At 35.1% G+C, this 12963-nt stretch overlaps 1 protein-coding gene across 1 annotated transcript; it reads left to right on the forward strand.

The window, feature by feature from the left end:
- Nucleotides 1-990: 990 nt before the first annotated feature.
- Nucleotides 991-10002, forward strand: LOC146995494 (V-type proton ATPase subunit H-like). The gene is made up of 2 exons (XM_085824548.1): nucleotides 991-1207; nucleotides 9307-10002. The coding sequence occupies exons 1-2, from the start codon at nucleotides 1043-1045 to the stop codon at nucleotides 9802-9804; spliced, it is 663 nt and encodes a 220-aa protein (XP_085680674.1). The 5' UTR covers nucleotides 991-1042; the 3' UTR covers nucleotides 9805-10002.
- The last annotated feature ends 2961 nt before the right edge of the window (nucleotides 10003-12963 follow it).

The raw sequence follows: 12963 nt of genomic DNA on the forward strand, positions 1-12963 counted from the left end.
GTAAATATTATAAAGAGTTCTACTCGTATTTTGAATGTTTTTTCTGTCTCTTTATTTTCATGGACTCTGTCATAGATACTCCTTTATAGATGAATAACTCCATTAGTATTTAATAAAATTTTATTTAGAAAAATTCAAGATTTTGGAAGAATACTCATGACATTATATTTTATTTAATTACTGATACATTTTTTAAATTTTAAAATAATTTTCAAACAGAATTTGTTGAACGTTTCAAAAAGAATGAACACATATGCTAAAATGTTATAACGATTTCTTGAAAACCTTTTTTCCAATTTTTTTTAACTGCTACCATGGGTTTAAGATACACATCTGAAACTTTAAACCATAACCGAAACTGTGATATATTTGCTAAATTTGTTAAACAAAATGTCTCTTTTTCTGTTAACAAATTGTGAACAATTGTATGCTTGAAAGTTTGTTCATATTTCAGATATGCCTCTTAACTTCAGTACTTGAGAACTTCGATGTTTCGAATTTATAGCATTTATGAGTGATGTTTGTTTTACATGACATAATGTCAGGTAACCATTTGTAATGATTAAAAAAATCAAATTCTTTTCTTTTCAGTTTAAAGGCAACTGCTCCCAGTACGCAAATGCTCCTATTCTGCTTCTTTTTCTTTCTCTACGTACACTCATTTTTTAGTTCCTTCTTCGGCGCAGCACACTACGTTAAAAGTGACAGATGTTTTGAAGTTCATAATAATTCGATATGCCTTAACATATCAATCTTTAAAGCATTTCAGTGCACTTTTCTTGAAACTGCACTCATGTAGATTGGCTGGAGTTATGATAGCTATATTATACGTCTGTCCAAGCAAATAATTCTTAATAGCAAATTGATACGTATATTATTCTCTTTGAAAACTCAAATATGCCAGTTCATGTCACCATTCAGCTATTTTATTGAAATCCCAAAAGACCTAACTGCAATATATTTTTTCCTCAGTTATGGTACCATTCCGATATTGGTAGAGCTCCTAGAACGCTGTCCTGGAGAGATACTAAAGATTCCTCGAATGATCCTAGCTGTGTTTAGAAATATGTTGGAGAAACCTCGGGAAGAAGGAGTGCGTAAACACAATGCTCTCATGTTAGTCCAGTGTAAGATCTTCAAGAACTTTGAAGTCTTAGAACACAGAGTTAAAATTTTTAATGACCCAGAATACATAGAAGATTTTAAGGTAAGTATATAAAAATCTAATGTACTAAAGGTACACGAATAACAGTGGTCTCAGAAAGTCGCTATGCACTTACATTATCTCTGCACGGGAAATTTTAAAAGTTTTTTTTTTCATCTCAACTGTGTGTTAAGAAGTTCCTTCAAAAGCGATAAACTGAGTTGGTGAGTCCCGATCGACTGCGTGAGATCACATTAAAAAGGAATTAACTTGCAAGGCACTGTAGACCAATCCTTGTGAATGAATTGCTGGTCGCAAGTATAAAAAGTCGCTTGCTGACGCCTCTTTTACCAAAAGTGTTCAGCAAGCCTGAAGCTGAAAAAAAAAGTTCTGAAAACATTCATAATTATCCTACAAAATAAGATTGGCCAAACCACAACATTTGACACGAAGAATGTTCAAATTAAACATATCTTGTGAGAGGCTTTTGTTTGGTCACAGCTGAAGCAGTGAAAATAATGTTGCAAAGAATTTGAAAGCTTTTTAGTTTATGTATGAGGTAGCACATATGGATCCCTTGAACTGTTAGCTACGTGAAGTACTTTCATTATCTTTAGCTATTAAAAGTTAATAGTAGTGGGTTTACCATGTAACCTAACAGACTTGAATAAAATCCAACAACAAAATCATGTGCGCGATTACAGCTCAGAATAAATGTAATAAGATAACTAAATCATTGCAGTTTTGGCAAGGACCACAGCTTCCGCTGGGGCTGAACTTTAAGAATAAAACTTCTTATATACTGTGTTCTTCACAGCTTACAGTTATATTTGTCTGAATTATGATTAATGAATGAACCAGAACGATTTGACTGTGATCTGAGTCTTCTTAGCTCTCGTAAACTCTATCCAAACTTTAGGTAGACTGACGTAGAATTACCGCTAAATCTAAAATAACAACTGAGATTTAAGAAAGGTATACAGAACGCTTTATTATAACTAAAATAGAACGGATTGCACACCTGGTGCTCACATACGCAACCAACACTTATGGCGAGATAACTTAAAATAGCAGTCAAATGTAATTAAATTTAAATAAGCTTGTAGACAAGGACTGCGTAATCGATTTAACGCGAAGTTGGCTGACAAATCTAACTGGCATAGGTATTCAAATATTGTCAGCAAAAATGAAAAGCCAAGAGACTAGAGAGAAAAGTAACGTGAGCGCAGACAAACAGAAACACGCTCTGTCTTAGAATCTAAAAGCCTCAGCTTAAATATTCCGGTCTACTTTGCATTCTGGCGGGGAAGTGACAGTAAATAACTAAAACATAAAATAACTGGTTAAAAATAAGAGTAAACCTTACATACATTATACTTCTGCGTGCCATAAATAATGATTCTTTGAAATACCCTCCCCCCAAAAAAAAGCATAACGGCTCTGAGCGCCGCAAAATATTACGTTTTGATTGTACATAGTTTGAAGTTATTTCACTCCACAAACTTATAGGTAAGGTGACTTTGCGAATTCTGAATTTTGATAGCATCGTACTTTAATCAACAAATGATTGATAAAATCACAGCTAATACGTGTAATGTATTGTTAAGTTTATTCGGAAAATGATTGCGATTCCATATCCAAACTATCCTCCTTTCAGGGTTCAGGCTGCTCATAAGGGTGCCTCAAAAGTCATCCTTTGCTTTTAAATGATTGTCATTTCTTTATTTGCTTAAGTTGTTTTAAATAAAGAGTTATAACGTATGAAATTTCTTGAAGTTCTTTAATGATTTTAAAACTCTGTACAAGCTTCAGTATTCTGGACACATTTCCTGGTATATTGGATACTGCTTCTAGACTGAAAAAAAGATTTTTTGAGCGTTAAAAAGTAGAATACTTCTTACAATTCATTCAAGTTTCATGACCTTCTCCAATTCATTTTTTACTTGGTGCAGTCTCAGAAAAGTTGGGGCGGAACATCTAGCAATTCAGAAATCTCAATCGGGCATCTAATCGTAGTACGTCTTAAAATATAAAATAATGAATGAAATATGAAATGAGGATCTTTAGCCACATTTGCAGAATATGTTTTGTGACTGTTTACGTCGCAAAACATATTCTGCAAATTCAGAATATGTTTTGCGACTGAGATTCTGGAGCTTTTTTTGCATTGACCCCTTTTCTTCATCAATCCCCACGTATATTTCTCTATAATATATAGCATATCGCATGATTAGAATATAAATAATTTTACATAAATAACTTAATGATAATAATTAAACTAAGAATACGAACGTAAGTTTTAAAAAAAGGTTTATTGTAGTCATGGTTAATTACACTGCTCAAAACAAAGGATATTGCGGTTTTAGGTGGATCTCGTGGCTGGGAAACTTTTTAGATGATTGATACATGGTCGACAGACGTAGTAGGTTATATGAGAATAAATTACACATGTTTGGCAGAAAAAAATGCATTTTATTGCGCATTTGTGTACAAAAGGAAAAAAGCACAATTTGTGCATATGAGAAAAAAAGAATAAGAAAAGGTGTTTTCTTCAAAGGAAATCATTTTCAGTAGGGGGTATGGTTTCCACGGACGGCCAGCAACGTTGAACACCTTTGAGGCATGGAGTCAATGAGGCTATTAATCACGAGTTGAGGTATTCTGTCCCACTCTTCCAGAAGAGCCCTTTCCAGTTCTTGGAGAGTTTGTGGGGGTGGTTGGCGGCCAGCAACTCGTCTTCCTAGAGCGTCCCAAACGTGCTCTATTGGATTCATGTCTAGAGAACACGCTGGCCATTCCATTCGTACGATTCCTTCCTCGAAAAGGAAATCCTCCACCAGGTTAGCATGATGTGGCCTGCAGTTATCGTCCATTAAAATGAAGTCATCTCCGATTGCTGCAGCGTAAGGGACTACAATAGGTCTGAGGATCTCATCCCTATATCGGTGACCAGTCAGAGGTCCATCTCGAATGATGTAGAGGTCTGTGCGCTCGTCAGTGGAGATGCCAGCATACAGCAACACTCCCCCACCGCCAAATCTGACACTTTCGTGCACGAACGCAGGATTATTCCTACTGCCACGGTCCCGCCAGATGAAAATACACTTATTATCAGGATGAACAGAAAAACGGGACTCGTCAGAAAAAAGAACATTGCTCCATTCATTTCTCCTCCAGTTCACATGCTCTGTTGCCCACTCCCTGCGGTCGCGACGATGCCTTGATGTTAATCTAACAGATACCATCGATCTGCGAGCATACATACCTACACCATGGAGTCGGTTTCGGACAGTCTGAGTTGAAACCGTGGTGCCAGTAGCCGAGCGAAGGTGTTGTTGGAGAAGAGTAGTATTCATATTTCGGTGTCTCCGAGTCGTTAACACTAAATAACGATCTTCATTGGGCGTTGTTGCCCGTCTACGACCTTGCCCTGGTCTTCGGCCTGCTCTTCCAGTTTCTAAAAAACGGTTCCAAATCCTGGAAATCACACTTTGTGACACTCTAATGCCTTGCGCTACTTCGGCTTGAGTTTGGCCCCCTTCTAACCTACCAACAATTCTCCAAGCTTCTAAATCGGTTAAATGACTTCGCTGAGACATCGTACTCATCGAAACAAAGCAGTCACTGAATGCCGATCAGCCTTGTCTTCATTGTCTTTTGTTCAGTTGAAAGTCAAATTTCATTCGCTGCCGCTGAAGCGACGTTTTTCACGTCGAACTCAAAATTAGCATACTCCACAGTTTGAAAATCAGAAAAATTTGCATTTGTGATTCTCTTCTTCCATTTTCGGCAAAAACATTTCGCTTATATCTTTATTTTATATAAAACTTACAATATCCTTTAATTGTTTTGAGCAGTGTATTTTTTGAATTATTATGATCTATAATTTTATTAGTACAAACAAATTTTCAGAAACCAAATCATAGCTTCTAATTGCATCAAAGTTCAATTTTAATTGCGATGGCTCCACTTGATGTATTGTTGCCATTTTTTAATATTTTCCTTAAAATTGCTGAATTTAATTATTAAGATCACCTCGTTCAAAAATATTCATCCTATTTCTTGTATTCTTTAATAAACTTATAGAGTCTTGTATATTTTGCTAACTAAAACTCACGAGCTCTAAAAAGACTGTAGAGGAATTATCATCGTGTCTTTATCTGTAGACAGAAGAAGGGCATAAATAGTCATTTTATTTGATTACAAAGGAGCAACAGTTGCTTCACTTGGGTTTACATAAGTCAACACTTCTGGCTTAATTTAAACAAGTACTTTTGAACTTAAAATAAAATATAATTTAGACTAGCCTAACGGCTCACTGCATAAAGTAAACGCGTAAGAAGGCTATGGCTCGTAGAAGATGGCAAAACAAGATTAATGGCTAGAAGCACTCAACGCCACAGAATTTAATCGCTATTTAGTCATGCAGGTAAAACACTCTATAAAATCAACTTGCGAAGCTTTTGCTTAAACAGCACTTCTTTCTCTCTTAATTTGAATACACGCGCGCTATCTAACTATTTACAATCTGGAATGAACAGCGCGGGTAAAAGGCAGGGCTGTGGAGTTAAGAGTCATAGAGTCGGAATCGGAGTTAGGCAGATTTTTGGGTAAGAAGAGTCGGAGCTGGAGTCGTTAAAAACACGTCGACTCCGACTCAAGTTTTTGTTAGACAGTTTGAGTTTGAAATGAAATTAAAGTGAATTGAAAAACAATTTAATGACAAACTGAGTTATTATTTTTATTCATGGAGTATATACAGGCACATTAATAAATAGTTATTTTCTATTTTATTGAATTATTAATAAATAAATATAAAGGAGGATTATGGATGTGGTATTTTCCATTATTAAACTGATTCATTTAGTTACAAATCTCATTGGTAAATTTAGGTAAGCAGCAAGAGCTGCAAAGAACTCCCAAAATTGATGCCATTCTTAGGAACCAAGTAGGAAAAGGAGCAATTATTGATAAAGCAACTTTTTTAGAAGATGTAGATAACCCTAATGTTTCACTAACAGAAAGACTGTGGAATGATCTTGCAGAATTGGAAACTCTTCTTCCTACACCGTATATAGCCACAAAAAATCTACAGTCTGAAGAATTAACAAGAGGCGAGAATGGAAAAATGGGACGTTTGTTCTTTCAGAAATGGAGAGTTTGTTGCAGAAGGAATCATTTCTTCAATGAAGAAAAGAGAAACTAGTTTCCTAGACAATGAGATCTTGCTGGGTAGGTACAAAACACCGAATTTTGTTGGATGACGAACAAATTAAAAAGGCAAAGAAAGCCATCTATGAACTTTCATTAAGAATGAAATTATTCTCAGAGCAATTGGATTCCAATGTTTAATTAGATTTTGAGAAATATTCGGATAATATTGAAAAGGCTAAGGCAAAGCGAATGAAAATAAAGAACCAAGAGCCTTTAGATATAAAAATGAAAAAAATACAAACAAGATTTCTACACGACCTTTGAAGAAATAGAGAAATGTGATTGCGTTTGCAAGACACCTCTTTTAGAACTTATAAAAATCTATCTTGAAAAGTTAAAAGACGTTAACCCTAACGGTAACAGCTCTTCCTCCTACTCAAGTTAGTGTGGAAAGTTCTCATCTCTGAAGTTTATCAAATTGGATCTATGGCGCTCCAACAAAGAAGATCTTGCCGAAGCTATACTGTTTCTTAGAAATAACTAATGCCAGCTTTTTCATTTCATAAAAAATGCTAATTAATATAAATAATTTGCTATGCCATCAATTTTTTATAACGTCTATTACTTCTTTTATATTAAAAAATAAGCTGTAATCCGTATGTTATATGTTTATATATATATATGAGGGAGTCAGAGTCGGAGTCTTTAAAATTTCAGGAATCGGAGTCGGTTATTTTCCCTACCGACCTCACAGAACTGGTAAAAAGAAGAGAGACAGGAAAGTTGCTTTAACTCAAAATTCTCGGATGACTTTGAAATTCCAAAACCTATTATACGCATGTGCTTTGAATAAGATTTATATTTGAATATCTTCCTTCGAAGCAGTTCTTGCGTCACAACACCAAGATAAAATATATCGCAGTTCAGCGGTTCTATGAGCCATGCTAGCATAATTAAATTCTGTATGTCTTGGAAGAGAACATTAAAATCTTTAAAATTCTGCAAGTAGCTTGTGTATAACAATATATCTCCTGAAAACGTTTGCAGTCTTTATATTTTTTTGGTTGTGTTTTCTTGTGTTCTTTCGTTCCGTTAGAACTTCTTACTGCATGATATAGTAGCTTAATATCAATAAACAATCAGTTATCAGTTTTACAATATTAATAATGTTTCGTAGTAAATGAGATCATTATGCCTATCAATTGCCAGTGCAAAGTCGGTTATCGAACCCTAATCGAATGCTCGTCCTCACTGACACCTTTAAAATTTCTTTAATCCCGAGGGAGTCGATGTCAACCCGTTGGGAACCACTGATTTATATGACCGTTTCCCAAACATATGGATATGCTGGCCTGGGAATACAGTCAAATTTGAATGAACTGAAAATGACAATTTTTTTTTTTACAGTTTAATGCGTTCAAACCAATATGTCACAAGCCATAACGCTAAAAATGTTCCGCAAAACGTTTTGAAATTATTTAACAATGTTCCGCAAACCACAGTGTGGTGAATAATTTTTAGTATAGGTCAGCAATATTCTAAAAAACCTTATACACTGAAGTGCAACTCAATTAGGGATAGCTAGTCAATAACGAGCTGGGCCTCCTCTGGCCTTTATAATGGCTGTCAAATGACGAAGCATAGATTCAATAAGTTTCTGGAAGCATTCTACGGGAATGGCTTGCCAAACATATGATGGAGCTGTCTATAATTTAGGAAGAGTCGATAGTGTTGTGTGATGAAGTTTTAAACCTTTCTCCAAAACTTCCGAAAGATTCTCCCTAGAATTTAAGTCAGAGCTTTTAATTAGCCAGTTTATCTCAGAGAAGTCAGAAGAACGCTCATCCAAACAGACAATAGCCAACCGAGACCTGTGAGAGCTGGGATACTCCATTTCCGTGTGAATGACCGGACAACATAAATGGATGGAGATGATCACCCAGCAACTCTACATACCGAATCATATTGAGGCCCAAACACTGCCAAAGGAAAACACTCCAGACCATGATGCCACCTGGCCTTGTACAGTTCAAATCTGCCGTACAGGATTCATGGCTTTATGAGTCTAACGCCATATTCTTAGCCTCCCATCGGTATTAATTAGTCGGAATTGAGGCTCATCACTTTTTGCTTCTCATTTCAAGTCCAGCAGAGTCTATTCTCTATATTCTCTTGCTCAGGCAAGAAGTGCAGCTCGATGGCGTGCATTCAGCAAAAGTACTCTCGTCGAGCTACGGCTTCCGAAGCCCGTATGGTGAAGCGAGCGTTGCACGATCCGTTTTACTGACTATACGACTGTTGCCCTGATTCAGCTGGGTGGTAATTCGAGATAATGTTTGGATTCATTGACCATGTACAGTACGGCTGTGTCATCTCACACCACGCTTGTGTCCTTTGCAATTCGCCCAATCGCTAGTTCTTTTTCCCAACATCCGTGTATTCTCGGTATACGCTTGACTCTGTCGACCTTGAAAATTCTAGCCAGCTGAGGATTTTGGAAATTCAATGGTCCATACGTCGAGTGCCTACCATCTGTCCGCTATCGAACTTGTCTAAATCAGAAGTTTTACCCATACTGGTAATTGGAAAGGCTGATTAACAACAACTATAGTACTAGCTATATGTGCATTTACCACGACTTTCTCACGTGAGCACAGATGAGACGCAGCGCTATAAAATTTGCATAGCCATGTCTATCCTTAATTCAGTGGCACTTCAGTGTAGTACCAATAGACATACCAGTTATTTTAACAAATGTGTTGACAACGTTAAAATTTAAATAAAGTTTTAAAATCGTAAAAAACAGTATTACAAAACTGGAATGTATAACAATAACACCTTTGAAAAATGAGTAAGCAAATAAAGAAATTATAATAATTTCAAAACATCATCATATAAATAGGGGTAGATAGTTCTATTCTGTTATCTAGAAAATCGCAACTGTTTTAAATACTGTCTTTTTCACCCCTTTTAGATCTTTAAACTTGTAAAATTATTGTATATTTCAGATCTTGAAAAAAATCTTGATTAAATATCTGCAAGATCTGACCTCTTTTGATGAATATTACTTAGAAGTGAAATCTGGACAACTTGAGTGGAGTGTAGTGCATACTAGCAAGCACTTCTGGGAGAAAAACGCAGAAAGATTGAACGAGAAAAGGTATGAAATTCTCAAGATACTTATCTCTCTACTAGAGACCAGTCAAGATAGCGTCATCCTATGTGTGGCAAGCCACGATTTAGGAGAATATATGACACATTATGGCAGAGGCAAGAAAGTAGTAGAACATTTGCGGGGCAAAGATGCACTGTTGCAACTGCTGTCTCACAAGAATCCCAATGTAAAGTACCATGCCTTAAAAACTCTTCAGATTTTAATGCTAAACAACTATGACTTGCTGGCAGAATATGAGATAAAAAAACTAAATAAAAAGCACTGGGATTCTGATGATGTTTTTGGACTGCAAGCAAAAACTGAAAAAATATTTGTAGATAAATACTACTAGAAATCGTTAGTGCCATTATCCACCTCATACAGCAGGAAATCATAACTAAGATCAAAGTCAACATTGCATTTCCGAAGAGATTTATTGAAACTTTTAGTATTAGAACACATTTTTTAAAGAATTTCTTCTGTAAGAAATTTATCTAGTTTCCTTCACAAATTTGCTTGTTTTTAGCTTCTGATATAAAAGATTTGCTTAAACTTTTATGAAAATATTTTAGCATAAATTAAACTGATATTTTAATGCAAAATTCATGAAAAATGTCAAAGAATCTTATTAAATTAACAGTATATATATATATATATAACTGTAAGATAGTGATATGGAACTATAAAGTTTGACTTGATTTGGTAGCATAAGCTATGTACAAATTCCTAACAGACTGGGCTTGAATTATCGCTATATCTGAAGTTAACGGCAGAGACTTGAGAAGGTTTAAACAAACCCTTTTTATTAAATCGGAACTTTGAACATAGATGCACAACTGGTGCTTACAATTCAGCCAACCACTCGTGACAATGTAGCTTAAAGAAATAGTAAATTCAAATTTTCAATAAATCTAGTCTGGTAACCAAGGGCTGCACAAAGGATTTAGCGTGAAGCAGGTTCAAAACTTCTTAATGGCGTAACAATTTAAATATCAGCAATTATAATGCAAAACCGAACAATACAATCTTATCGTAGCTAGCTAACATAGCAACGTGGCTTCGAGAACCCGCTCTGAATTAAACTCCTGAAACCTTCCTTTCAATATGGACCTCATTGTAGGGAAATGGAAACGAGAAGTGGCAGCAAAGATCAAAACACAAAATAACTAAGATACAATAACACACCGAACAAATATTAATTTAGAAGTCAAACAACAAAAGTCAGCGTTATATTTTCAAATTTCCACAGGACTAGTTTCGATGATTTTACCGAACCATCATCGGCAGCTGCAAAAGCACAAATGAACGGAATAAGATATAATGATTGGTTAGTAAAAAATATTATTAGTAACCCCACAAAATAAATGAATAAAAAAGAAAACATTTCAAAAATTGCTATTCATTATTATTTTTAAGCTTTTAAGTCCAGTCTACTGGCGGACATACTGGTAGCGTCTTACCAGTTAGAACTTTGGAAGAATCATAACTCACTTGATAATCCGAACAATCTTTTTATTACTTTCTGGTTACTCTATTCAGACACAGGACTTATAACAGCTCAATAGGAGCAGTTTGCTCCTACAGTTTTAAATGTAGGTGCAAACTGCCCCTATTGAGTTGTTATAATGCTACTATGACATATTAGATTTTTAACAATGAATGGAAGCATCCAGACAATGTCTTTTACCGAGCAAGCGTAGGTAGCAAAAGAGAGTGCGTATATCGTGGCTGGAATATTTATAATCTCAGAGCACTTTGTTTTAATCTTGCACAGTGGATGAGCAAGAGTTTTCGCACTGCGGCCACTACAAGGAAAATCCAGATACATTTTGAAGGGGATAGTATTTTTTTTAAATTAGGAATTTAAAGGACTATTGCCGTGACTGCAAGATTCAAGATATTTAATATTATAATCTGAAATGACTGCAAGATTCTACTATTTTGTGTTTCAGCATCTATTTTAAGCATAATCATTCATTTCAAAATTATCATGTCACCTCATCATGATCGACTTTTGTTTGAAAAGTGATACACCGCAAAAATGATTCGACGCGGAGGTGAGGATATAGAATAACAGCCTGCATGGTGCTAATTAGATGCATAAAAAATAACTGTTTGTTTTACGGAGCTTGTTTTTCTGCTAAATTGTAGCGCTGTGTGTAAATATTTTTGACTCTATTACTCTTGCTTTCCTAGAAAACCAAGTAGGGACATCCTAAGGAAGAAAGGATTAATAAACAGTTCACATATCCCAAAGCATGATTTTATCTCACTGTTTTAAGTGTTACGTTGTTTTTTATAGTAAATGTAAGATAACAGATAACATCAAAAGTTTCAATTATAATATCCGACTTAAAACACATTTTTTCTGTTAAATGTTAAGCCCTCTCCATTTTTTATTTTTGAATAACCCTCCACGTTTTATCTGTTAAATGTCCTCCACTTCCAGTATAAATATCTGGTCACTAAATAAGAATAAAAGCCTATGATTTCATTTCAGTTCATTGTGTGATATAACCATGTGAAGATCCTTTTACCCATTCACGAGACGAGAATCATCTTTCAATTCCAACCATCACAACCATTCCGAAATGAAACTAAATGCATCTTTTAAGACGCTGAGGACATTGTTAAATATTTAAGTGCGAGTACAATGGTGTGTCGGAGAAGAGAAGATTACTTGTCAAAAAGGCTACAGCAAAAATTAGGAACATCTTTGAATTCCTGTTTCTTACAAAGAAATAACACAACCCTTGAACTTTTAGAATGCCCGTTTTAGAGTGAAGTGCTTTTGTGCCATCCAAGAACAAAGTTTGAGACGTTGATAATATGCCTGCCATTACTAAGTCATTCATACGTCACTTGGACCAAATGGTTTCTTGCTGAACAGCAATTACAAAAGGATAGGACATTTCCGCATCAGCACTTCTGCTTTAGTTATTCATGCAACGTATGGGCGAATTTTGTGGTACTGAAATAGATAGAATTTCCAGTTTTTGACTTCTGATTTTCGTTGATTCTACAAAGCCACTGGTTTAATGCAAAAGAGAGGGTATCGTTACACCAAACAAATGGGCTTAAGAATTTGGCCAATTATTTGAGTATTCGATTCTTGTTGATCATGCCAGCTTCACAATAGGAATTAAATTTTCAAAATATAAAACAGGACTATTCTGAAAAGATACACATTTTCTCTTTTTATCACATAATAAAATATTGGTTATCCGAACTCTGGATATTTAATTGTTGTTTTAATCGACGTGCCATGAAAGCCTAACTCTTACTAAAAATTATCATTATTTTATTGTCTGACCGTCCAAAATACAAACATCTTTTTTACATAATACCTATAATAGAGTTTACTTTTCGGTTATTTTGGTTATCTGTAGATCTGTTTTAATTCAGATGCCATGAAAGCATAATCCATACTAAAATTATTGTTATTATCATTTGAGTGATGATAACAATTATAAATTATTTCTGTAATAAAAAGTTCTTTCTCGCTGTCTTT

Source organism: Stegodyphus dumicola, chromosome 9, assembly GCF_044657685.1.
Source record: "Stegodyphus dumicola isolate Sdum_Otavi_A_Nest chromosome 9, ASM4465768v1".
Classification (NCBI taxonomy): domain Eukaryota; kingdom Metazoa; phylum Arthropoda; class Arachnida; order Araneae; family Eresidae; genus Stegodyphus; species Stegodyphus dumicola.

Coding starts and splice junctions, on each gene's coding strand:
- LOC146995494 (XM_085824548.1), top strand. CDS start 1,043: ATGATCCTAGCTGTGTTTAGAAATATGTTGGAGAAACCTCGGGAAGAA. Junction 1,208..9,306: donor AATACATAGAAGATTTTAAG/GTAAGTATATAA, acceptor TGTATATTTCAG/ATCTTGAAAAAAATCTTGAT.